General features: G+C 46.7%; 1 protein-coding gene across 1 annotated transcript in view; it reads left to right on the top strand.

Moving 5' to 3' along the window:
* Positions 1 to 26,088, top strand: part of PNKD (PNKD metallo-beta-lactamase domain containing) — a 253,288-nt gene that overhangs the window by 173,483 nt on the left and 53,717 nt on the right. Inside the window, exon 6 of the mRNA XM_063933925.1 lies at positions 10,893 to 11,056. Coding sequence (XP_063789995.1) covers positions 10,893 to 11,056 — 164 coding nt within the window. The remainder of the gene's footprint in view (positions 1 to 10,892; positions 11,057 to 26,088) is intronic.

The following is a 26,088-nucleotide window of genomic DNA, read 5'->3' as shown; positions in this document are numbered from 1 at the left end:
TGAGACGGCCGGCAAACCAGTTAGTACCTGTCCAGGCGTCTCAGACACCGTCAGGGGCTGTAAAACGCCCTTTACCTCAGTCGGTCGACACAGACCCAGACACGGACACCGAATCTAGTGTCGACGGTGAAGAAACAAACGTATTTTCCAGTAGGGCCACACGTTATATGATCACGGCAATGAAGGAGGCTTTGCATATCTCTGATACTGCAAGTACCACAAAAAGGGGTATTATGTGGGGTCTGAAAAAACTACCTGTAGTTTTTCCTGAATCAGAGGAATTGAATGAAGTGTGTGATGAAGCGTGGGTTAACCCCGATAGAAAACTGCTAATTTCAAAGAAGTTATTGGCATTATATCCTTTCCCGCCAGAGGTTAGGGCGCGCTGGGAAACACCCCCTAGGGTGGATAAGGCACTCACACGCTTATCAAAACAAGTGGCGTTACCGTCTCCTGAAACGGCCGCCCTCAAGGATCCAGCTGATAGGAGGCTGGAAACTACCCTGAAAAGTATATACACTCATACTGGTGTTATACTGCGACCAGCCATCGCCTCAGCATGGATGTGCAGTGCTGGGGTGGTTTGGTCGGATTCCCTGACTGAAAATATTGATTATATGCGAGATGCTCAGAGGGATATTTGCACTCTGGCATCGAGAGTAAGTGCGATGTCCATATCTGCCAGAAGAAGTTTATGGACGCGACAGTGGTCAGGTGATGCGGATTCCAAACGGCATATGGAAGTATTGCCGTATAAAGGGGAGGAATTATTTGGGGTCGGTCTATCGGATTTGGTGGCCACGCAACAGCCGGGAAATCCACCTTTTTACCTCAGGTCCCCTCCCAACAGAAAAAGACACCGTCTTTTCAGCCGCAGTCCTTTCGTACCTATAAGAACAAGCGGGCAAAAGGACAGTCATATCTGCCCCGAGGCAAAGGAAAGGGTAAGAGAGTGCACCAAGCAGCTCCCTCCCAGGAGCAGAAGCCCTCCCCGGCTTCTGCAAAGCCCTCAGCATGACGTTGGGGCTTTACAAGCGGACTCAAGGGCGGTGGGGGGTCGACTCAAGAATTTCAGCGCACAGTGGGCTCACTCACAGGTGGACCCCTGGATCCTGCAGGTAGTATCTCAGGGTTACAGGTTGGAATTCGAGAAGTCTCCCCCTCGCCGGTTCCTAAAGTCTGCTCTGCCAACGTCTCCCTCAGACAGGGCGACGGTATTGGAAGCCATTCACAAGCTGTATTCTCAGCAGGTGATAGTCAAGGTACCCCTCCTACAACAGGGAAAGGGGTATTATTCCACACTATTTGTGGTACCGAAGCCGGACGGCTCGGTAAGACCTATTCTAAATCTGAAATCTTTGAACCTGTACATACAAAAATTCAAGTTCAAGATGGAGTCACTCAGAGCAGTGATAGCGAATCTGGAAGAAGGGGACTTTATGGTGTCCCTGGACATCAAGGATGCTTACCTGCATGTCCCAATTTGCCCTTCACATCAAGGGTACCTCAGGTTCGTGGTGCAAAACTGTCATTATCAGTTTCAGACGCTGCCGTTTGGATTGTCCACGGCACCTCGGGTCTTTACCAAGGTAATGGCCGAAATGATGTTTCTTCTGCGAAGAAAAGGCGTATTAATTATCCCTTACTTGGACGATCTCCTGATAAGGGCAAGGTCCAGAGAACAGCTGGAGGACGTAGTAGCACTAACCCAAGTAGTGCTGCAACAGCACGGGTGGATTCTGAATTTTCCAAAATCTCAATTGACCCCGACGACACGTCTGCTGTTCCTGGGAATGATTCTGGACACGGTTCAGAAAAAGGTGTTTCTTCCGGAGGAGAAAGCCAGGGAGTTATCCGAACTTGTCAGGAACCTCCTAAAACCAGGAAAAGTGTCTGTGCATCAATGCACAAGAGTCCTGGGAAAAATGGTGGCTTCTTACGAAGCGATTCCATTCGGCAGATTCCACGCACGAACTTTTCAGTGGGATCTGCTGGACAAATGGTCCGGATCGCATCTGCAGATGCATCAGCGGATAACTTTGTCTCCACGGACAAGGGTGTCTCTTCTGTGGTGGTTGCAGAGTGCTCATCTGTTAGAGGGCCGCAGATTCGGCATACAGGACTGGGTCCTGGTGACCACGGATGCCAGTCTGAGAGGCTGGGGAGCGGTCACACAGGGAAGAAACTTCCAGGGAGTGTGGTCAAGCCTGGAGATGTCTCTTCACATAAATATACTGGAGCTAAGAGCGATTTACAATGCTCTAAGCCTGGCAAAACCCCTGCTTCAGGGTCAGCCGGTGTTGATCCAGTCGGACAACATCACGGCAGTCGCCCACGTAAACAGACAGGGCGGCACAAGAAGCAGGAGGGCAATGGCAGAAGCTGCAAGGATTCTTCGCTGGGCGGAAGATCATGTGATAGCACTGTCAGCAGTGTTCATTCCGGGAGTGGACAACTGGGAAGCGGACTTCCTCAGCAGACACGATCTACACCCGGGAGAGTGGGGACTTCATCCAGAAGTCTTCCACATGATTGTGAACCGTTGGGAAAAACCAAAGGTGGATATGATGGCGTCCCGCCTCAACAAAAAACTGGACAGGTATTGCGCCAGGTCAAGAGACCCTCAGGCAATAGGTGTGGACGCTCTGGTAACACCGTGGGTGTTCCAGTCAGTGTATGTGTTTCCTCCTCTGCCTCTCATACCAAAAGTACTGAGAATTATACGGCAAAGGGGAGTAAGAACGATACTCGTGGCTCCGGATTGGCCAAGAAGAACTTGGTACCCGGAACTTCAGGAGATGCTCACGGAAGATCCGTGGCCTCTACCTCTAAGACGGGACCTGCTTCAGCAGGGACCGTGTCTATTCCAAGACTTACCGCGGCTGCGTTTGACGGCATGGCGGTTGAACGCCGAATTCTAAGGGAAAAAGGCATTCCGGAAGAGGTCATCCCTACCCTGGAAAAAGCCAGGAAGGAGGTGACTGCACAACATTATCACCGCATTTGGAGAAAATATGTTGCGTGGTGTGAGGCCAGGAAGGCCCCGACGGAGGAATTTCAACTGGGTCGATTCCTACATTTCCTGCAAACAGGATTGTCTATGGGCCTCAAATTAGGGTCCATTAAGGTTCAAATTTCGGCCCTGTCGATTTTCTTCCAGAAAGAATTGGCTTCAGTTCCTGAAGTCCAGACTTTTGTAAAAGGAGTACTACATATAAAGCCCCCGGTTGTGCCCCCAGTGGCTCCGTGGGATCTTAATGTAGTTTTGGATTTTCTCAAATCCCATTGGTTTGAGCCACTCAAATCGGTGGATTTGAAATATCTTACATGGAAAGTAACCATGCTACTGGCCCTGGCTTCAGCCAGGAGAGTGTCAGAATTGGCGGCTTTATCGTATAAAAGCCCATATCTGATTTTCCATTCGGACAGGGCAGAACTGCGGACGCGTCCTCAGTTTCTGCCTAAGGTGGTTTCAGCGTTTCACCTGAACCAGCCTATTGTGGTGCCTGCGGCTACTAGCGATTTGGAGGATTCCAAGTTGCTGGACGTTGTCAGGGCATTGAAAATATATATTTCAAGGACGGCTGGAGTCAGAAAATCTGACTCACTGTTTATACTGTATGCACCCAACAAGCTGGGTGCTCCTGCTTCTAAGCAGACGATTGCTCGTTGGATTTGTAGCACAATTCAACTTGCACATTCTGTGGCAGGCCTGCCACAGCCTAAATCTATCAAGGCCCATTCCACAAGGAAGGTGGGCTCATCTTGGGCGGCTGCCCGAGGGGTCTCGGCATTACAACTCTGCCGAGCAGCTACGTGGTCGGGGGAGAAATTCTACAAATTTGATACCCTGGCTAAAGAGGACCTGGAGTTCTCTCATTCGGTGCTGCAGAGTCATCCGCACTCTCCCGCCCGTTTGGGAGCTTTGGTATAATCCCCATGGTCCTGACGGAGTCCCAGCATCCACTAGGACGTCAGAGAAAATAAGATTTTACTTACCGATAAATCTATTTCTCGTAGTCCGTAGTGGATGCTGGGCGCCCATCCCAAGTGCGGATTGTCTGCAATACTTGTACATAGTTATTGTTACAAAAAAATCGGGTTGTTATTGTTGTGAGCCGTCTGTTCAGAGGCTCCTACGTTTATCATACTGTTAACTGGGTTCAGATCACAGGTTGTACGGTGTGATTGGTGTGGCTGGTATGAGTCTTACCCGGGATTCAAAATCCTTCCTTATTGTGTACGCTCGTCCGGGCACAGTATCCTAACTGAGGCTTGGAGGAGGGTCATAGGGGGAGGAGCTAGTGCACACCACCTAGTCCTAAAGCTTTTATTTTTGTGCCCTGTCTCCTGCGGAGCCGCTAATCCCCATGGTCCTGACGGAGTCCCAGCATCCACTACGGACTACGAGAAATAGATTTATCGGTAAGTAAAATCTTATTAAAAGCAGCTATAGGGGACATAACTCAGTTAGTCCCTGCATTATATAGCGCTCTGGTGTGTGCTGGCATACTCTCACTCTGTCCCCCCAAAGGGCTTTTGTGGGTCCTGTCCTCATTGGAGCATTCCTTGTGTGTGTGCGGTGTGTCGGTACGGCTGTGTCGACATGTTTGATGAGGAGACTTATGTGGAGGCGGAGCAGTTGCCGATAAATGAGATGTCGCCCCTGTGGGCCGACACCAGAGTGGATGGATAGGTGGAAGGTATTAACCGACAGTGTCAACTCCTTACATAAAAGGCTGGATGACGTAACAGCTATGGGACAGCCGGCTTCTCAGCCCGCGCCTGCCCAGACGTCTCAAAGGCCATCAACGCTCCCTCAGATGGCAGACACAGATGTCGACACGGAGTCGAACTCCAGTGTCGACGAGGTTGAGACATATACACAATCCACTAGGAACATCCGTTACATGATCCCGGCAATATAAAATGTGTTACACATTTCTGACATTAACCCAAGTACCACTAAAAACAAAGGGTTTTATATGTGGGGAGAAAAAGCAGGCAGTGTTTTGTTCCCCCATCAAATGAGTGAATGAAGTGTGAAAAAGCGTGGGTTTCCCCGATAAGAAACTGGTAATTTCTAACAAGTTACTGATGGCGTACCCTTTCCCGCCAGAGGATAAGTTACGCTGGGAGATATCCCCTAGGGTGGATAAGGCGCTCACACGTTTGTCAAGGTGGCACTGCCGTCTTAGGATACGGCCAGTTTGAAGGTACCTGCTGATAAATAGCAGGAGGCTATCCTGAAGTCTGTAATTACACACTCAGGTACTAGACTGAGACCTGCAGATGCTGCAGCGTGGTCTGTACCCCTTTCAAACAGGGATACTATTTTGCGAACATAAGACGTCGTCTTATATATGAGGGATGCACAGAGGAATATTTTGCCGGCTGGCATCCTGAATTATTGCAATGTCCATTCTGTCAGGAGGGTATTGGAGACCCGACACTGGACAGGTGATGCTGACTTTAAAAGGCACATAGAGCCTTATAAGGGTGAGGAATTGGTTGGGGATGGTCTCTGGGACCTCGTATCCACAGCAACAGCTGGGATGAAAATATTTTACCTCAGGTTTCCTCACAGCCTAAGAAACGCACTGTATTATCAGGTACAGTCCTTTCGGCTTCAAAAAAGCAGGCGAGTCAAACGAGGGAAGAGGGAAAATGCTGCACCAGCAGCCAGTCCCCAGAATCAAAATTCTTCCCCTGCTTCCTCTGAGTCCACCGCATGACGCGGGGGCTCCACAGGCGTAGCCAGGTACGGTGGAGGGCCGCCTCAAAAATTTCAGCGATCAGTGGGCTCGCTCACAGGTGGATCCCTGGATCCTTCAAGTAGTATCTCAGGGGTACAAGCTGGAAGTCGAGGCGTCTCCCCCCCCCCCCCCCCCCCCGCCGTTTACTCAAATCTGCCTTGCCGACAACTCCCTCAGGCAGGGAGGCTGTGCTAGAGGCAATTCACAAGCTGTATTCCCAGCAGGTGATAGTCAAGGTGCCCCTACTTCAATAAGGACGTGGTTACTATTCCACACTGTTTGTGGTACCGAAACCAGCCGGTTCGGTGGGACCCATTTTAAAATGGAAATCCTTGAACACTTACATAACAAAGTTCAAGATGGAATCGCTCAGGGCGGTTATTGCAAGCCTGGACGAGGGGGATTACATGGTATCCCTGGACATCAAGGATGCTTACCTGCATGTCCCTATTTACCTTCCTCACCAGGAGTACCTCAGATTGTGGTACAGGATTGCCATTACCAATTCCAGACACTACCGTTTGGACTGTCCACGGCACCGAGGGTGTGTACCAAGGTAATGGCAGAAATGATGATACTCCTTCAAAAAAAAAAAAAGGGAGTTTTTATTTATCCCATACTTGGATGATCTCCTTATAAAGGCAAGGTCCAGGGAGCAGTTACTGGTCGGAGTAGCACTATCTCAGGAGGTGCTACAACAGCATGGCTGGATTCTGAACATTCCAAAGTCACAGCTGGTTCCTTCCACTCGCTTACTGTTCCTGGGGATGATTTTGGACACAGAACAGAAAAAAGTGTTTCTCCCGCAGGAGAAAGCCAAGGAGCTGTCATCTCTAGTCAGAGACCTCCTAAAACCAAAAAGGGTATCGGTGCATCGTTGCACACGAGTCCTGGGAAAAATGGTGGCTTCATACGAAGCAATTCCATTCGGCAGGTTCCATGCGAGGACCTTCCCGTGAGACCTCTTAGATAAGTGGTTGGGATCGCATCTTCAAATGCATCAAATGATAACCCTGTCTCCAAGGACCAGGGTGTCTCTACTGTGGTGGATGCAGGGTGCTCATCTTCTAGAGGGCCGCAGTTTCGGCATACAGGACTGGGTCCTGGTGACCACGGATGCCAGCCTTCAAGGCTGGGGAGCAGTCACACAGGGAAGAAACTTCCAGGGCCTATGGTCAAGTCAGGAGACTTCCCTACATATAAATTCTGGAACTGAGGGCCATTTACAATGCCCTAAGTCAGGCAAGACCCCTGCTTCAAAACCAGCCGGTACTGATACAGTCAGACAACATCACGGCAGTCGCCCATGTGACCCGACAGGGCGGAACAAGAAGCAGGATGGCAATGGCAGAAGCCACAAGGATTCTCCGATGGGCGGAAAATCACGATCTAGCACTGTCACTAGTGTTCATTCCGGGAGTGGACAACTGGGAAGCAGACTTCCTCAGCAGACACGACCTACACCCGGGAGAGTGGGGACTTCATCCAGAAGTCTTCCTGCTGTTGGTAAACCGTTGGGAAAGGCCACAGGTGGACATGATGGCGTCCCGCCTCAACAAAAAGCTAAAGAGATATTGCGCCAGGTCAAGGGACCCTCAGGCGATAGCTGTGGACGCTCTAGTGACACCGTGGGTGTACCAGTCGGTTTATGTGTTCCCTACTCTGCCTCTCATACCAAAGGTACTGAGAATAATAAGATGGCGAGGAGTAAGAACGATACTCGTGGTTCCGGATTGGCCAAGAAGGGCTTGGTACCCGGAACTTCAGGAAATGATATCAGAGGACCCATGGCCTCTGCCGCTCAGACAGGACCTGCTTCAGCAGGGGCCCTGTCTGTTCCAAGACTTACCGCGGCTGCGTTTGACGGCATGGCGATTGAGCGCCGGATCCTGAAGGAAAAGGGTATTCCGGAAGAAGTCATTCCTGCGCTTATTAAAGCCAGGAAAGATGTTACGGCAAAGCATTATCACCGCATGTGGCGGGAATATGTTGCATGGTGCGAGGCCAAAAAGGCCCCAACAGAGGAATTTCCACTAGGTCGATTTCTACATTTCCTGCAAGCAGGAGTGAATATGGGCCTAAGTCTAGGCTCCATTAAAGTACAGATCTCGGCTCTGTCGATTTTCTTTCAAAAAGAATTAGCTTCAGTACCTGAAGTTCAGGCATTGTGAAAGGAGTGCTGCATATTCAGCCCCCGTTTGTGCCCCCTGTGGCACCTTGGGATCTCAACGTGGTGTTGAGTTTTCTTAAAATCACATTGGTTTGAGCCACTAAAAACCGTGGATCTAAAATATCTCACGTGGAAAGTGGTCATGTTATTGGCCTTGGCTTCAGCCAGGCGAGTGTCAGAATTGGCGGCTTTATCATGTAAAAGCCCTTATCTAATTTTCCATATGGATAGGGCAGAATTGAGGACTCGTCCCCAATTTCTTCCTAAGGTGGTGTCAGCGTTTCACCTGAACCAGCCTATTGTGGTGCCGGCGGCTACTAGTGAATTGGAGGACTCCAAGTTGCTAGACGTTGTCAGGGCCCTGAAAATATGTTTCCAGGACGGCTGGAGTCAGAAACTCTGACTCGCTGTTTATCCTGTATGCACCCAACAAGCTGGGTGCTCCTGCTTCTAAGCAGTCTATTGCTCGCTGGATTTGTAGTACAATTCAGCTTGCACATTCTGTGGCAGGCATACCACAGCCAAAATCTGTAAATGCCCATTCCACAAGGAAGGTGGGCTCATCTTGGGCGGCTGCCCGAGGGGTCTCGGCTTTACAACTTTGCCGAGCAGCTACTTGGTCAGGGGCAAACACGTTTGCAAAATTCTACAAATTTGATACCCTGGCTGAGGAGGACCTGGAGTTCTCTCATTCGGTAAAGCAGACCGCATTCACATTTAATTAAATAAACAACATTAGTTGTATGACACGTTATAAAATCGTGGATTTTATATTCAATGTTGTTTACTGTGAAAGAGGTGATTTTAGATGTTTCAGATGATATGGTTCTGCTTTACGTAGGACGGACAGGTAGAGCATTGAAAACTCGTGTAGCAGAACACCTACGTAACATTAAAAAAGGTGTAACAACACACACTCTATCAGAGCATTTTTTTAAAATACATAAATGCTCCACATCAAAAATCATCTTCTTTCTTGGAATTCAACAAGTGAGGTCAAATTGGAGAGATAGAGACACGGAAGGAAATTTGGCCAGGTCAGAAATGAATTGGATATTTAAATTAAATACACTCATCCTTATTGGTTTAAACTCCGACTTTGAGCTTAAATGGTTCATGCAATGAATCAATATTTCCATCAGCTCATAAACAAATCTTGTTTTCATTTTATTTAATTAAATAGATATAAGCATGAGCCAATTTTTATTTTATTTCATTTTATGCATCTGTGGAGAAATATAATTTCATGATATGAATACTCTGGATAGGCACCTTATTTATAATAAGAGTATTTTTAAGTTTAACAACTAAAGTATTAGTAGAATGTGTTGGCATGTCAGTCCTTCTACTTGGTAACATGGAAGTTTAGATAGACTCATCTTCCGTTAACCATAACGATCGCCGGCCGGAAGAGCCGCTAAACGCACTTCCGGCAAATGGAACGCAGCGTGGAACGCACGCAGCTCCACTTCCGGTTAGGTGGAACGCATGGCGTCCGTCATTGCAGTTTTCCAGTTTCACTGTCCTTATCCGGAATCATAACAGCCAAAATACTTTTGGTATAACAGGAAACATAATCCTGCAATGTATAAATATGCCACTTTATTATTTGTATTTGCTTTCTGTATTTTATAACAATTCGTTACCCAGCATACTGTGGGATAATCATCATTTCCTGTTTGGGGGTATAAATACCTTTGTCATCACTACCTGGATAGGCACCTTGAAAAAGACCAGGGAGGTCGAAACGTCGTTGGTGAAACCAGGTAGTGATTTTTTCATCAATTTTTTTATCGATTTTGCTTTTTTTTTGTTTTCTCTATGGAATACCATTTTTGAAGTATGTTTCACATGACAGTATTGACATAAAACCGGATTATGCCAATCTTTGTCTATAACATCTGACCTGCATGTTTTCTGTACTAATCAGAAAGTGGACACTACATAGAAAAACAACTTATTGCTGTTTTTTATGAACGTTTAATAAAAACTTTATTGGATTATCGTGGATGTTATCCTGATTTGAAAGATACCTTTATACGTGGGAACAATCCCCCTCCAAAAGTGAGTGGGGTACGTTTATTGGAAAAAACTCCTGTCTTGCTTTATGACACGGTGGATATAGTATTTAAAGATACCTTTATATACCTGTCCTTATCTATTTTGATGTGAGTTTTGGTACGTCCAAAAATACCTGCGGAGTGGTGGCGAGATACTATCCCTATCTACTATCAAATTGGGTCCTGGCACCTTAGGGCTCCTTTCTGGACACTCATAGGCTGGTTGTTTTCAGTGTTTTAAGCAATATTACCCATAGATTGCATTATTTCTCTTTCTTCCATGTGTGACATCTGGACATTAAGAGACCTTTGATTCAGCGATTATCTGAAGGGACCACAGAACATGTGATGTATACCTAATTTTAAAGATTGTTGTTATCGCCTTTGATCTATCCTTTCATTCTTTTTCCTTTCGAAGAAACTAGAGATGCTTTAACAAAAATACCAGAATTCAAGAAAATTATACCATTTTCAAAACTGAAAACATATTTGCAATACACTCAGTAGTTTGGTTATCTCTAAAAAGTAACAAAGCTTCAAAGCTTTGTTAATGCACTGCAGAGGCGCCCATACTTTTCTTTTAATGCCCATGCATGAGGCCAAAACACATTGGGGCAGATGTATTAAGCCTGGAGACGGCATAAGGAAGTGATAAACCAGTGATAAGTGCAAGGTGATAAACGCACCAGCCAATCAGCTCCTAACTGTTAATTTACATATTGGAGCTGATTGGCTGGTGCATTTATCACCTTGCACATATCACTGGTTTATCACTTCCTTATGCCTTCTCCAGGTTAATACATCTGCCCCATAGTCTTAAAAAAGTTTGCCATGCAAACTATTACAGCTATTACAATACTTTATATTGGCAAGTTGAGCTTAATGTTTCCTTTTCTTTTCTGGCAGTCCTCTGTCTGACAGAGATCAGTTGGCGATTGGCCGATTACAGTTTCAGGCCTACTTTACCCCAGGTCACACTACCGGCCACATGATTTATGTCCTGGATGGTAAATCTGGAGATGGACCAGACTGCCTATTTTCCGGGGATCTTCTCTTTCTTGCGGGTTGTGGTAAGTTCAATGGAGAAATGGCTCCATTGTAGTCTGTAACATTCATTACTGCCATTTGGTGTATTACGTAATTCCAATTATATTTACTTTAAACAGAATTAAGTGTCTTACCTTACATCACTGCAAAAACACAGATGGGCAAGTCAAAGGTTATATACAATTATTATTATTAAGAACTTTACTCCAACCCACAATTTTTAAAAATATATTAATTTTTAATAGTGACTGCAAATGGTTAACATGTTAAACTATAATGGTTGTGATGAGTCGGGGATTTTTAACATACTGACTTTCCTCAATTCCCAGACAGATCACCGATCATTGATGTTTGCCAATCAGCATTTTTGGTCATTGGATCAGCGCCAGGGTATTAGTGTTGATATGTGGCCCGCATTAGAGATGCTAATTCATCCAGTTTTGAGTAAACTCTGAAGTGCCAAAAGTCATGGGATAGATGACTAATATTGTGTAGGACCCCCTTTAGCCCAGCAAAGTATAGTAACTCGACGTAGCATAGATTCCACAAGTGAACGGAAGACCTCTGGAGAGGTGTTAACCTATGCTATTTGGATAGCTTCCCATAGCTCCGATACTTGTAGGTGCAGGATATTTGGTGTGAGTGGATCTCTCCACCACTTCTTATAGATGCTCAATTGGTTTCATGTTGGGTGAACATGGTGGCCGCACCGTTCTTTGGAACTCACCAGAGTGCTCCTCGAACCAATTCTGGACAACTTAGGACCGATTCCTGCTAAAATATTCCATCTTTGTGGGGGTACATGAAATGCATGAAGGGCTAAAAATGGTCAACAAGCACTGCAACACAGCTGTTGCCATTCAATGACTTGTTCAGCCAGACCAGCAGACCCAACCAATGCCACGTGAACACACCCCACACCGTTATGGAACCACTACCAGCCTGCGCGAAGCATCCTCGGCAACTGAGGTCCATGGCCTCACATGGTCTGCGCCACACCCAAATCGTACCATCAGCCCAAAACAACTGGAACCGTGACTCATCTGACCACACTGCTGTGCCTGTTGTAGTTTTAACAGGGGCACTCTAGTGTGTCTTCTGCTCCCATATCCCATGGAAGGTAAAGATCACTGTACTGACTTGCTGGATAAGGAATCTGGTAACGCCTACATTGACTGTAGATGTGATTTGAGCCAGTGTTGCTTGTCTGTTACCACAGACAATTCTGGCAAGACAACGCTGGTCACAATCATTAAGCACCTGTGATCTGCCACTGTGTTGTCCGCAGTGGGTGGTAATGCCTTCTATGAGATATTCCCAGTACACACTTGACACCATAGATCGAGGAATGTTGAATGTTCGCACAATATAAAAGTTGAACTCCATAGACAACGTGGTTTTTTTTTCTGCAGCAGGATACATTGGTTTCTTCAGGAAAACATTGGGGTGTCGAGTGGATCTTGATCCAGAGGCACCAACATGCTAAAGCTTTAGGCTGTCCCAGGATGCATTGGGGCCTCCCCTATAAACCCCGCCTCTAAGCATTGAGAGCTCCGTTTTACATAGTAACATAGTAATTGAGATTGAATAGAGGCGAAATGCCCATCATGTTCAACCTGTATTCTGTATTAAGTTGAGTTGATTATAATGTACCTGCTGAAGTAATGCTTTATGACTAGTTAACTATAAATCATGTTCCACCCGGATTATCAACGTCAATATTTTAAATGTCATAACCTTGGATATCATTTTCAATCAGAAATGTATCCAATCCGTTTTTAAATGCGTTTACAGAGTCCGCCATTACCACCTTCCCTGGCAGGGAATTCCAAATCCTTATTGCCCTAACAGTGAAGAACCCTTTCCTACGTAACGTACGGAATTCTCTCCTCTAGCTTCAGCGAGTGCCCACGTGTCCTAAACAGAGTTCTTTTAATAACTTTGTTCTGTCCCTTTACATATTTGAAGATATTAATAATGTCTCCTATTAGATGCCTCTTTTCCAGTGTATTCGTGTTCAACCTAGTAAGCCCTTTCTCATAATCAATTTAGTAGCTCTACTTTGAACCCTTTCGAGTTCACCGATATAATTTTTTTTTTTTTTTTTTTTTATACAGTGGTGCACAAAATTGAACTCCATATTCCAGGTGCAGACGTACCAATGATTTATACAGTGGCATGATTACACTCTCATCCCTTGTCTCAGTTCCCCGTTTTATGCACGCTAGCACCTTACTTGCCTTCTTTACTGCGCTTTGACATTGTATATGGTTATTAAGCCTATTATCAATTAGTACCCCCATATCCTTTTCCAATACTGTTACTCCTAGACTTTCCCCATTAAATATGCAGGATGCAAGTTTGTTTTTAGTCCTGAAATGCATAACCTTGCATTTTTCTATATTGAAACTCGTTCTCCATTTAGACGCCCAGATTTAAAGTTTAGATAAGTCATTCTGTAGAGACTCCACATCTATTTCTGAATTAATTACCCTACACAGTTTAGTATCATCTGAAAAGCCTGACACTCTGCTTTCCAGGCCTATTTCTAGGTAATTGATAAATATTTTGAACAGTAGTGGTCCGAGTACAGACCCCTGTGGTATTCTGCTCACTACTAGTGTCCAGCCTGAGGACTTCCCGTTGACCACTACTCGCTGTACCCTGTTGTCCAGCCAATTACTTATCCATGTACAAACAGTTTTTCCTAGGCCAAGCTCCTTTAATTTGATGATCAGTCTCCTGTGCGGCACTGTATCGAAGGCTTTTGCAAAATCTAAGTAGACCACATCCACTGCTTTTTCCTGGTCAAGATTGTCACTCACTTCCTCATAGATGCTAACTAAGTTAGTTTGACATGATCTGTCCCTCACAAACCCATGCTGACTCTTGCTAATAATATTAGCGGTCTGCAGATACTCCTGTATGCTATCCCTTAGAATTCCTTCCAATATTTTCCCCACTATAGATGTCACTGTCTGTAGTTTTCCGGATGATTTTTGGATACCTTTTTAAATAATGGCACTACCTCAGCTATACGCCAATTCTTTGGTACCATGCCTGATCTAATTGAACTATTGAAAATCAAGTATAGGGGTCTTGCTAGTTGTGACCTAATCTCCATAAGAACCCTCGGGTGAAGTCCATCAGGGCCAGGTGATTTATTAATCTTAATTTTGCTTAGTCTCTCCCAGAATACTTCTTCACTTAAACAAGTATCTAACCAACGAATCATTACTGTCCCTATCGTTATGCACTACTCCCACTGTCTGTTCTTCTCTGGTGAACACTGATGAAAAACATTTGTTCAGTATTTCCGCTTTTATTTCGTCATCATTTATCAATAATCCAAATTCATCTTTTATTGCACCTATGTTCTCCTTTTTTAACCTTTTACTGTTTATGTATTTAAAAATCTTTTTAGGATTGGTTTTACTCTCTATAGCGAGTTGCTTTTCATCCTCAATTTTAGCTGCTCTTATTGCTTTTTTGAATCTTTTATTGCATTCCTTGTAGTACTGGAATGACTCCTCCTTTCCATTAGATTTAAATGCTTTGAAAGCATGCTTCTTTTTATCCATTTCTGCCATGACCTTCTTGTTAAGCCACATCGGTTTGAGTTTGGTACTCCTGCATTTTGAGTTGGTGTCTGCAGCAGCAGGTCACCTAACAGGTGGGCTGCACTGAGCAGCCCTGAAAAAGCTTCTCTAAGAAGATTTCTTCAACTGGGCTGTCAGCGCTGTATGTCAGGGTGACACTTCAGCACTGCAGCTCCATCACCTCCCAAGTGGTGTTGCATACTCCCGCGGCTCTGTTCCCTGGTACTTGCGGCGGAGACGCGCCGGCTTAGGCAATAGGTCGCAGACCGCTCTCCTGGATTGCGTGGCTGCTTCGGGGAGGAGGTAAGAGGGTCCCGCAGACGGGACCTGCCATTAAATTGCGTTCCGTCCGCGACCTAGGGAGACTGGTCGCTGCGCTGGCATGGACAGTGTCACTGGGCAGGGACCCCACTAGACCACCGGGGCGTAAGAGTACAGGTCGGGTATAGTAACGACCCATTTAATAATGCTCTGTAGTACCGGCAGTGGAAGTCCAGCGTAGGGGAACCGGCGCTTGACCTATAGCTCTTTCTCCGGCCCAGGGCGCCATCTCCACAAAGCTTTCCCATCCTGGAGCTGCCTCACACTCTGCCTCATTCCCTGACAGAGACGCTGGACGCCATCTTGTGAGCATAGTTGCTACTGGTCTCTGGGATTGCAGGGCAAGGTCTCCTTTGTAAAGCCACCTGTATACAGCGCTGTGACTTTATAAACACTTGAGTATTCTACATGTCTTTATACAGACAGCGCTAGTAAAGAAAGAGTGTATATATATATATAATCTCAAAAAAATAAAGGGAACACTAAAATAACACATCCTAGATCTGAATGAATGAAATATTCTTATTAAATACTTTGTTCTTTACATAGTTGAATGTGCGGACAACAAAATCACACAAAAATTATCAATGAAAATCAAATTTATTAACCCATGATGGTCTGGATTTGGAGTCACACTCAAAATTAAAGTGGAAAAACACACTACAGGCTGATCCAACTTTGATGTAATGTCCTTAAAACAAGTCAAAATGAGGCTCAGTAGTGTGTGTGTCCTCCACGTGGCTGTATGACCTCCCTACAACCCACACAAGTGGCTCAGGTAGTGCAGCTCATCCAGGGTGGCACATCAATGTGAGCTGTGGCAAGAAGGTTTGCTGTGTCTGTCAGCGTAGTGTCCAGAGCATGGAGGCGCTACCAGGAGACAGGCCAGTACATCAGGAGACGTGGAGGAGGCCGTAGGAGGGCAACAACCCAGCAGCAGGACCGCTACCTCCGCCTTTGTACAAGGAGGAACAGGAGGAGCACTGCCAGAGCCCTGCAAAATGACCTCCGGCAAGCCACAAATGTGCATGTGTCTACTCAAACGATCAGAAACAGACTCCATGAGGGTGGTATGAGGGCCCGACGTCCACAGGTGGGGGTTGTGCTTACAGCCCAACACCGTGCAGGACGTTTGGCATTTGCCAGAGAACACCAAGATTGGCAAATTCGCCACTGGCGCCCTGTGCTCTTCACAGATGAAAGCAGGTTCTCACTGAGCACGCGACAGACGTGACAGAGTCTGGAGACGCCAAGGAGAACGTTCTGCTGCCTGCAACATCCTCCAGCATGACCGGTTTAGCAGTGGGTCAGTAATGGTGTGGGGAGGCATTTCTTTGGGGGGGCCGCACAGCCCTCCATGTGCTCGCCAGAGGTAGCCTGACTGCCATTAGGTACCGAGATGAGATCCTCAGACCCCTTGTGAGACCATATGCTGGTGCGGTTGGCCCTTAGTTCCTCCTAATGCAAGACAATGCTAGACCTCATGTGGCTGCAGTGTGTCAGCAGTTCCTGCAAGACGAAGGCATTGATGCTATGGACTGGCCCGCCCGTTCCCCAGACCTGAATCCAATTGAGCACATCTGGGACATCATGTCTCGCTCAATCCACCAATGCCACGTTGCACCACAGATTGTCCAGGAGTTGGCGGATGCTTTAGTCCAGGTCTGGGAGGAGATCCCTCAGGAGGCCAACCGCCACCTCATCAGGAGCATGCCCAGGTGTTGTAGGGAGGTCATACAGGCACGTGGAGGCCACACACACTACTGAGTCTCATTTTGACTTGTTTTAAGGACATTACATCAAAGTTGGATCAGCCTGTAGTGTGTTTTTTAACTTTAATTTTGTGTGTGACTCCAAATCCAGACCTCCATGGGTTAATACATTTTGATTTCCATTGATAATTTTTGTGTGATTTTGTTGTCAGCACATTCAACTATGTAAACAACAAAGTATTTAATAAGAATATTTCATTCATTCAGATCTAGGATGTGTTATTTTAGTGTTCACTTTATTTTTTTGAGCAGTGTGTGTGTGTGTGTATGTATATATATGTATGTGTGTATATATAAAAATATCCAATTATCCCCGGGGCGAATTGTCCCGCCGGGGGCTATCTAATTAGCCCCGAAAAGCCGGCACGTGCTGCGGCTTATCGGGGATTTTGTTTCACCAAAACCATCAGAGCGGCACTGGAGGCCGCATAGCAATGATTGAAGTGTCAAAAATTCTTTGTTGGGGGGGGGTGGAACTCCATCTGCCAGCCATATTCCGGGTGTTCTGAACTGGGGAACGGACTTCATCAGTCGCCAGGACGTACATGCCGGAGAGTGGAGTCTTCATCCAGAAGTCTTTCGACTCCTAGTGGACAGGTGGTGTCTACCTTACGTAGACCTCATGTCGTCTCGACACAATCTCAAGATTCTGGTTTTCGGATCAAGGACCAGGGATCCTCAAGCAGCGTTCATGGACGCACTGGCAGTTCCATGGAACTTTCGGCTGCCCTACGTGTTCCCTCCAGTCTCCTGCCCAGGGTACTACAGAAGTTCAATCGAGAAGGAGGAATACTACTTCTAGTCACTCCAGCGTTACCTCGATGGCAATGGTTCTCGATGATACACCCCCTTCTAATTCCTCAGTGGCCAGACCTCCTCGCAGGGTCCTTGTCTCTTCCCAGACCTGGCCAAACTGGCCTTGACAGCGTGGCTCTTGACGCATCACTCCTGAGGGCCAAAGGATTTCCGAGTCGGTTATCCGAACTATATGTAGGCCCGCATACCGGCATATGCCCAGATTTAATACAAGGTCTGGAATTCTTACTTCACCTGGTGTGCTGATAAGAATTATGATGTCTTTAAGTTCAGAACTTCCAGAATCTGGCTTTTATGCAATGAGGCCTTGACTTAAGTCTTTGTCTGGCCTCCCTGAAAGTCACATATCTGCCTTGTCGAATGGTTCCAGAGAAAAATTGCATCTATACCTGACGTTTATACTTTCACCCAGGACGTACTTGGGATTCGGCCTCCCTATGTCCCTCCTGTGGCTCCATGGGATTGACTGTTGTACTGAAAGCCCTGTAAGTCTCAAATGAACCTCTTGATTAGGCGGACCTTAAATGACTCACGGCCAACGTCCTGTTGTTGGCCTATAGCCTCGGCAAGACGGGTGTCTGACTTAGGCGCCTTGTCCTCTTGTCCACCCTATTTGAATTTTCAGTGACTGGGCAGTTCTACGAACTCGACCGAGTTATATAACTAAAGTGGTGTCATTTTTTCACCTTAACCAAGAGATTGTGGTTCCGGCCCTTATCTCTTCAGACTTGTCCTCCAAAGAGCATTCTTTGGATGTGGTATGGGTTCTCCGTATTTGTGTGGAGAGGACTGCCTCTATCAGGAGGTCAGATTCCCTTTTTGTATTGTTTGGTTTCCACAAACGTGTCTGGCCTGCGAATAAGCAAACCTTGGCCAGATGGAATAGAATGGTGATTGCACAAGCTTATGCGCAGGCTGGACTTCCAGCTCCTGCAGCTAATAAAGCCCATTCTAATCTGTCTGTTGGACCTTTTTGGGCGGCCCACCATGGCGCGTCCGCAGAACAATTTGCAAGGCGGCTACGTGGTCTTCAGTGAACACGTTTATTAAGTTTATGCCTTTGAGATTTCCGCCTCCCTGGATACTTCCTTTGGACGCTGGGGTTCTCATTACCCGCTAAGGCATGTCCCCTACCTTGAGGAACTGCTTTAGGACATCTCTGATGTTTTCCTGTGGAAACCAATGTATCCTGCTGCAGAAAAGGAGTGTTGTGGTAGACTTACCATTGTTAACTGTTTCTGCGAGGTACATTGTTTCCACAGGGTGCCCACCTGAATGCACCTTGCTTCTATGGGTTTGTATGTCATTAGCCACTGGTACCTTCTCCTCCTGTCGTGAGAATGTGGTTTTATGTGACTCACACCTGCCTTCTCTCTTGCCTGCTCCTGCATTAGACTGGTTAACAAAACTGAGCTCTCAGTACCTGGAGGCGGGGTTTATAGCGGAGGCCCCAATGCATCCTGAGACAGCCTAAAGCTTTAGCCTGTTGCTGCCTCTGGATCAAGATCCATTCTACACCCTGATGTTTTTTAGTGGAACCAATGTACCTCGCAGAAAGAGCGTTAACAATGGTAAGTCTACCATATCTCTCCTTTTCAGCCTCATTAACTATGTTACTATGTTACAACTTTGGAACTGGAATGTCCCATCCGTCGGGCACCCACTATCATGCTACGTTTGAACTCCAATAATTCACGACACCTTGCCATGAGCAGCCTAGCTGACTGACTGACTCATAAGATGTCAGATTGCAACTGATGCAGGTCTGGTTATTTCCAAAATGTCACAGTACAGTGGTGCCACCTACCATTACCTTTACATACTGCTAATCTCTGACTTTTGGCTCTTCAGTGTGTGTCTGGCAGTAGATAAAGATTTTTTTTTTTATGTTTTAGTAGCCATTTAAGAGCAGAACATGCATGGCCTATTTGGCGTTTTGAAGCACCTGAGTAGGAAATGTAAGAAATAACGATTTGGTTCCTCATTAGAGATATGGTTATTACAAAAACTCTGTTATCCCTTGATAAGAAGGCTGATTTCCTGTGCACAGCACTTTGGAAAGTTTCCAGCAAATCTTGTGCCGGTAATACAATATTTCTGGCCATTCTAATCTGATTACTGGATTTGCAAATATGGGCGGAAGCTAATCCTTCTGTAATTTGTAACCTAAGTCCATGGAATCCTCTGCATCTATTGGGTATTTTCTGTTAAAGTGAAAGTAGACAAAAACATGCAAATATCATATTATCAAAAAATATGATTTGTATAAATGTATACATTTGTGTAAATAAAAAATGATATGTTGAGCACACATACATATACTGTGTGTGTGTGTGCGTGTGTGTATGTGTATATATGTGTATGTATATATATATATATATATGTGTGTATATATATATCATTTTATAAGAGGAGATTTATGGTAGACTTACCATTGTTAAATCTCTTTCTGTGAGGTACACTGGGTTCCACAGGGAATACATTGGGGTGTAGAAATGGATCTTGATCCAGGCACCAACAGTTTAAAGCTTTAGCTGTCCCAAGATGCATTGGGGCCTCCTCTATAACCCTGCCTCCATGCACTGTGAGCTCAGTTTCGTTAACCAGTCCAATGCAGGATCAGGTAAAAGAGATGGCAGATGTTAGTCACACAGAACCACATTCTCACGACAGGAGAAGGGACCAGCGACTAATGCCATACAAACCCATAAAAGCTAGGTGCGTCAGGGCAGGCGCCCTGTGGAACCCAGTGTACCTCGCAGAAAGATTTAACAATGGAAAGTCTACCATAAATCTCCTTTTCTGCAGCGGGGTACACGGTGTTTCACAGGGAATACATTGGGGATGTCCCAAAGCAGTTCCTCAAGGGAGGGGACGCGCCTTAGCGGGTATGAGAACCTGGCGTCCAAAGGAAGCATCCTGGGAGGCGGAAGTGTCAAAGGCATAGAACCTAATGAATGTGTTCACTGAGAACCATGTAGCCGCCTTGCACAAATGTTCTGTGGACTCACCACGGCGGGCCGCCCAAGAGGGTCCAACAGACCGAGTAGAATGGGCTTGAATAGCAGCAGGAGCTGGAGGTCCAGCCTGTACATAAGTTTGTGCAATCACCATTCTAATCCATCTGGCCAAGGTTTGTTTAGTCGCAGGCCAGGTATATTTGTGGAAACCAAAAAGTACAAAAAGGGAATCTGACCACCTGATAGAGGCAGTCCTCTCCACGTATATACGGAGAGCCCGTACCACATCCAAAGACCGCTTTTTGTAGGACAAACCAGAAGAGATGAAGGCCGGAACCACAATCTCTTGGTTAAGGTGAAAAGATAACACCACCTTAGGCAAATAACTAGGTTAAGTTCACCCAGTCACAGTGAAATATCCGAAAGGGTGGACGACAGGACAAAGCGCCTAGGTCCGACACCCTCCTAGCAGAGGCAATAGCCAGTAGGAACAGGACCTTGACCATGAGCCATTTAAGGTCCACCCACTCAAGAGGTTCAAATGGAGACTCTTGCAGGGCATTCAGAACAACAGACAGATCCCATGGAGCCACAGAAGGGACATAGGGAGGCTGAATCCGTAAAACACCCTGAGTGAAAGTGTGAACGTCAGGAATAGATGCAATTTTTCTCTGAAACCATACCAACAAGGCAGGGATATGAACCTTGAGGGGAGGATAGAAGAAGGCCTAAGTCCATGCCTTGTTGCAGAAAAGCCAGAAGTCTGGAAGTACTTAATTCGTAAGCCTCGTAATTCTTAGCAGCACACCAAGTGAAGTAAGAATCCCAGACCCTATAATAAATCCGCGCAGATGCCAGTTTGCGGGCCTTCAGCATAGTTTGGATGACCGCCTCGGAGAATCCTTTGGCCCTCAGGAGTAAAGCTTCAGAGCAGTCAGGAGTAAAGCCGTCAAAGCCAGTGTGGCCAGGTCTGGATAGACACGAGCCCTGAACGAGGAGGTCTGGGCGTTAAGGAAGTAGAAGAGGACGCTCTATCGAAAGACCCTGCAGGTCTGAGAACCAATGCTGTCTGGGCCATGCTGGAGCGACTAGAAGTAGTATTCCACCTACATAGTACCCTGGGCAGGAGTGACACTGGAGGGAACACATAGGGCAGCCGAAAGTTCCATGAAATTGCCAGTGCGTCCACGAATGCTGCTTGAGGATCCCTGGTTCTTGATCCGAAGACCGGAACTTTGTGATTGTGTCGAGACGCCATCCGGTCTACATATGATATGCCCCACTTGTTCAGTAGGAGTTGAAAGACTTCCTGATGAAGACTCCACTCTCCGGTGTGCACGTCCTGACGACTGAGGAAATCACCTTCCCAGTTGAGGACTCCCGGAATGAACACTGCCGATATTGCCAGCAGAAGGCGTTCGGCCCAACAAAGGATTTTTGACACTTCCATCATTGCCATGCAGCTTTGAGTGTCGCCTTGATGGTTTATGTATGCCACCATGGAGGCATTGTCTGACCGTACTTGAACAGGCCTGTTCTTTATCAGAGACAGGGCGAGAGACAAAGCATTGAACACTGCCTGCAATTCCAGAATGTTTATCAGAAGTGATTCCTCCATGGTCCACCGACCCTGGAAAGAGTGTTGCTCCAACACCGCGCCCCAACCTCTCAGACTGGCATCCTTAGTCAGTAGGACTCAGTTGGGGATCCAGAAGGGACAGCCCCTGCTCAACTGCTGGTCCTGTAGCCACCAGGTCAGCGACAGACAAACCTCTGGAGTCAAGGAGATCATGTGAGACCTGATCCGATGAGGCAGGCCATCCCACTTGGAATGAATTAACCTCTGTAGAGGGCAGGAATGGAATTGAACGTACTCTACCATGTCGAAAGCCGACACCATGAGGCCTAGTACTTGCATCGCCGAGTGTATCTACACTCTTGGGCGAGAAAGGAAGTATCTGATTCTGTCCTGAAATTTCAGGACCTTCTCTGAAGACAGAAACCGCCGTTGACTGTGTTTGTCCGGTAGTGCCCCCAGGTGCACCATGCTCCGAGTAGGGACCAGTGAGGACTTCTTCCAGTTAATGAGCCACCTGTGGGCTTGTAGGAAGTTTACCGTCAGTTGTAGATGACTGAGGAGGACATCGTGGGAGTTTGCCAGAATCAGCAAATCGTCCAGATACGGCAGGATACTGACTTCCTGGCGACGGAGATGAGCCGTCATCACAGCCATAACCTTGGTGAAGGTCCGAGGGACCATGGCCAGTCCAAACGGCAGAGCCTGGAATTGATAGTGAAGGTTGCCAATAGCAAACCGCAGATATTGTTGATGCGATATGGCAATAGGTATATGCAGGTAAGCATATTGTATATCCAGGGATACCATATAGCTTCCGCGTTCCATGGCCAGTACACTCGAGCGCATTGTTTCCATACGGAACTTGGACACTCTCACAAACTTGTTTAGTGATTTGAGGTTGAGAATAGGCCTGAAAGACCCAACAGGTTTCGGGACTAGAAACAGGGTCGAGTAGTATCCTCTGCCACTCTGGGACAGAGGTACCGGCACTACCACTCCTGTATCCAGGAGGGAATGCACAACCATCTGTAGAGCTTGCGCCTTTACCGGATCCGAAGCGATAACCATTGTGCAGAACTGGCGATGGGGATGTCTCTTGAAAGAGACTGCGTATTTGTGAGAGACAACTTCTCCCACCCATGCGTCTGAAGTGGTCATTAACCAGACCTGGATGAATTGTAGATGTCGGCCCCCACCCTGGGATCCCTCAGAGGGAGGCCTGTCCCGTCATGCAGCAGACTTGTCATGAGATGCAGGCTGACGAGCAGCCCAGGATAGTTAAGCCTTGGGTTTAGTGGTTGTGTGGAGCACGATATAATCTCAGGTATGCCTGAACTTCGCTTTCCCTTGAGGCCGAAAGCAGGGAAAAGTGGTACCTTATGCCTTCTGTGCAGAAGGAGTAGCATTTAGGAGAAAGGGAGTCATAGTAGCCACCGATTCAGATATAATTTTTAACTAGGTCTTCCCCAAATAAGATGTCCCCAGTAAAGGGGAATACCGCCAAGGACTTGTGGAGTCCAGATCCACCTTCCATGACCTCAACCACAGAATACGGCGAGCCAGGACAGACTTATTCGACGCCTTGGCAGCCAGCACACCCGCCTCAGGGAACGCCTCCTGGTGTAGAAAAAGGTGGCGGTGGTATTGTGAGACAGCGAATGTCTGACATTGTAAGATATATACTCGGGCAGCTCTTCCTCTAATGCTTGATCCAGTCATCAATCTATTTTGCATCCCCAAGAGGACGCAATCGTGGTCTACAGTATGTACAACACCCGTAACGTAGTAATAGACTTCCAGCATCCCTCCACACACTTATCTGTCGATTCCTACAGTGAGGGGACAGTGGTGAGAGGCAGAGTGGACGACACCCGATGCGTGACACATGAGTTCATTAGCAGTGAATTACCTAATTGTTATGTAACTCTGCAGGGGAAGGATATCGAGCTAATGCCCGTTGTAGACAGGGGGGATGTCTTCCCTGGATTAGACCAGGGGTCTTGTCTGATGTACACTTAATGGTCAGATTGTCGTAACAAAGTTTTATTTACCCTCTGACGTGTGAGCATATCAGTTTGCTTAACCACAGTAGGGGAATCCTCTTATCAGTGATTTGTAGGATTTGTTTCCCAGTAACCACAAGGGCAGTGGTATAATTTAGCAATGAAAAATCCTTGCCAGAAACACCTAATATAGAGACTAACAGGACAGCATGATCCCCCTCTCTTCAGATAAAATATCAGAGAGATTATTGGATAGGGAGGAGGGAGCATCCCGCTTAGATGACCCAAAGACACAAGAGTGACCTGGAATAGGGTTTTGCCTGACCAAGGAATGTGTTATAGGCTACAATCCGTGAGGCAAAATGTTCCCGCCCAAAGCGGGGTAACCATGGGGACATCAGCGACTGTTATGTTACAGGTGGGCATAAAGCTTTCAACTAGAGTACCCAGTAGGTTTGAGAACGCAGCCCAGGTTGGCTCCAGATTGATTACAGGAGCTGCGGACTGACTGGGAGATGTATGAGACATAGCACACATACCATCACACAACTTCCCCCTCAGGTAAATCCATTGCGCATGCTCTGCAGGATGCAGGAGAGTCCCCACATTTACTGCCCTACATGTTATACATTATACACAAATGCAACAAAGAGCGGTTTAGTACGATGAATCCAGACAGAGTACAATACCTGCGATAAATCCGTTAGCATGTGACTGAGTACCCAGTACACAACACCTGCGAATAAATCCGGTATTATGTGACTGAGTACACAGTAGAATACACGTAATAGGTAAATACTGTGACGCACTATATATTGACCCAGACACACCTAGTCCCCTAGGGTACAGTATACAGTGATAGATATCTGGAATACACCGCAGTGAAATCACATAGCATATACAGGCACACATAGTCACGTTTGCAATGCAGATAATTATTTTCATGACAATAAAATTGCATTGGATTATTATATGAACATATATAAATGCATAACAATGCGCGGTCTGAGACCGGATGTATATATCAGAATACTCGTACAATATATTCTGGAACAGGTACACTTGTTCTTAATTAACGCTGTCTTAATATCGACATGTAGAATACTTAAGTGTTTGTAAAACCATGGCGCTGATGTACAGGCGGGTTTACAAAGGAGACCTTGCCCTGCAGTCCCAGAAACCAGTCGCATCTATTTTAGAAAATGGCGCCCAGCCTCTCGGTCAGGGGAGTGAGGGAGAGTGTGGCAGCTCCAGGGCGGGAACACCAGCAGTAGATTGCGCCCTGGGCCGGGGGATGGGCTACAGGTCAAGCGCCGGCTCCCCTATGCTGGACTTCACCACCTGGTACTGTGGAGTCTTATTAGAAGTGGACATTAGTATATCCGACCTGTCCTCCTATGCCCTAGTGGATATAGTGGGGTCCCTGCTCGGTCACAGTGTCCACGCCAGTGTCGCAGTCCGTCTCCCTAGACTGCGATCGGAATGCGATTTAATGGCGGGTCCCGTCTTGGGGACCCTCTTACCTCCTCCCCGTAGCAGCCATGCGAACCAGGAGAGCGTCTGCGACTGTGTGCCTAAGCCGGACCGACTCCGCCGCAAGTACCCGGCGACCTGAGCCAGTGGGAGTATGTGACGCCACTTGGGAGGGTGATGTAGCTTCAGTGCTGAAGTGTCACCATGACATACAGCACTGACAGCCCAGTTTTGAAGAAATTTTCTGTCAGAAAAAGCTTTTTCAGGGCTGCCCAGTGCAGCCCACCTGTTAAGTGACCTGCTTTTGCAGACACCAACTGAAAACTGAGCTCACAGTGCCTGGAGACGGGGTTATAGTGGAGACCCCAATGCATCTTAGGACAGCTAAAGTTTTACCTGTTGGTGCCTGGATCAAGATCCATCTCTACACCCCAATGTATTCCCTGTGGAACACAGTGTACCCCACTGCAGAAATATAATTTTTTTGAACCTATTTAATTGATATTGGCAATAAAAATAATACATAGCAATA

Source organism: Pseudophryne corroboree, chromosome 7 (genome assembly GCF_028390025.1).
Source record: "Pseudophryne corroboree isolate aPseCor3 chromosome 7, aPseCor3.hap2, whole genome shotgun sequence".
Classification (NCBI taxonomy): domain Eukaryota; kingdom Metazoa; phylum Chordata; class Amphibia; order Anura; family Myobatrachidae; genus Pseudophryne; species Pseudophryne corroboree.
This window is presented reverse-complemented; position numbering and strand designations above follow the sequence as displayed.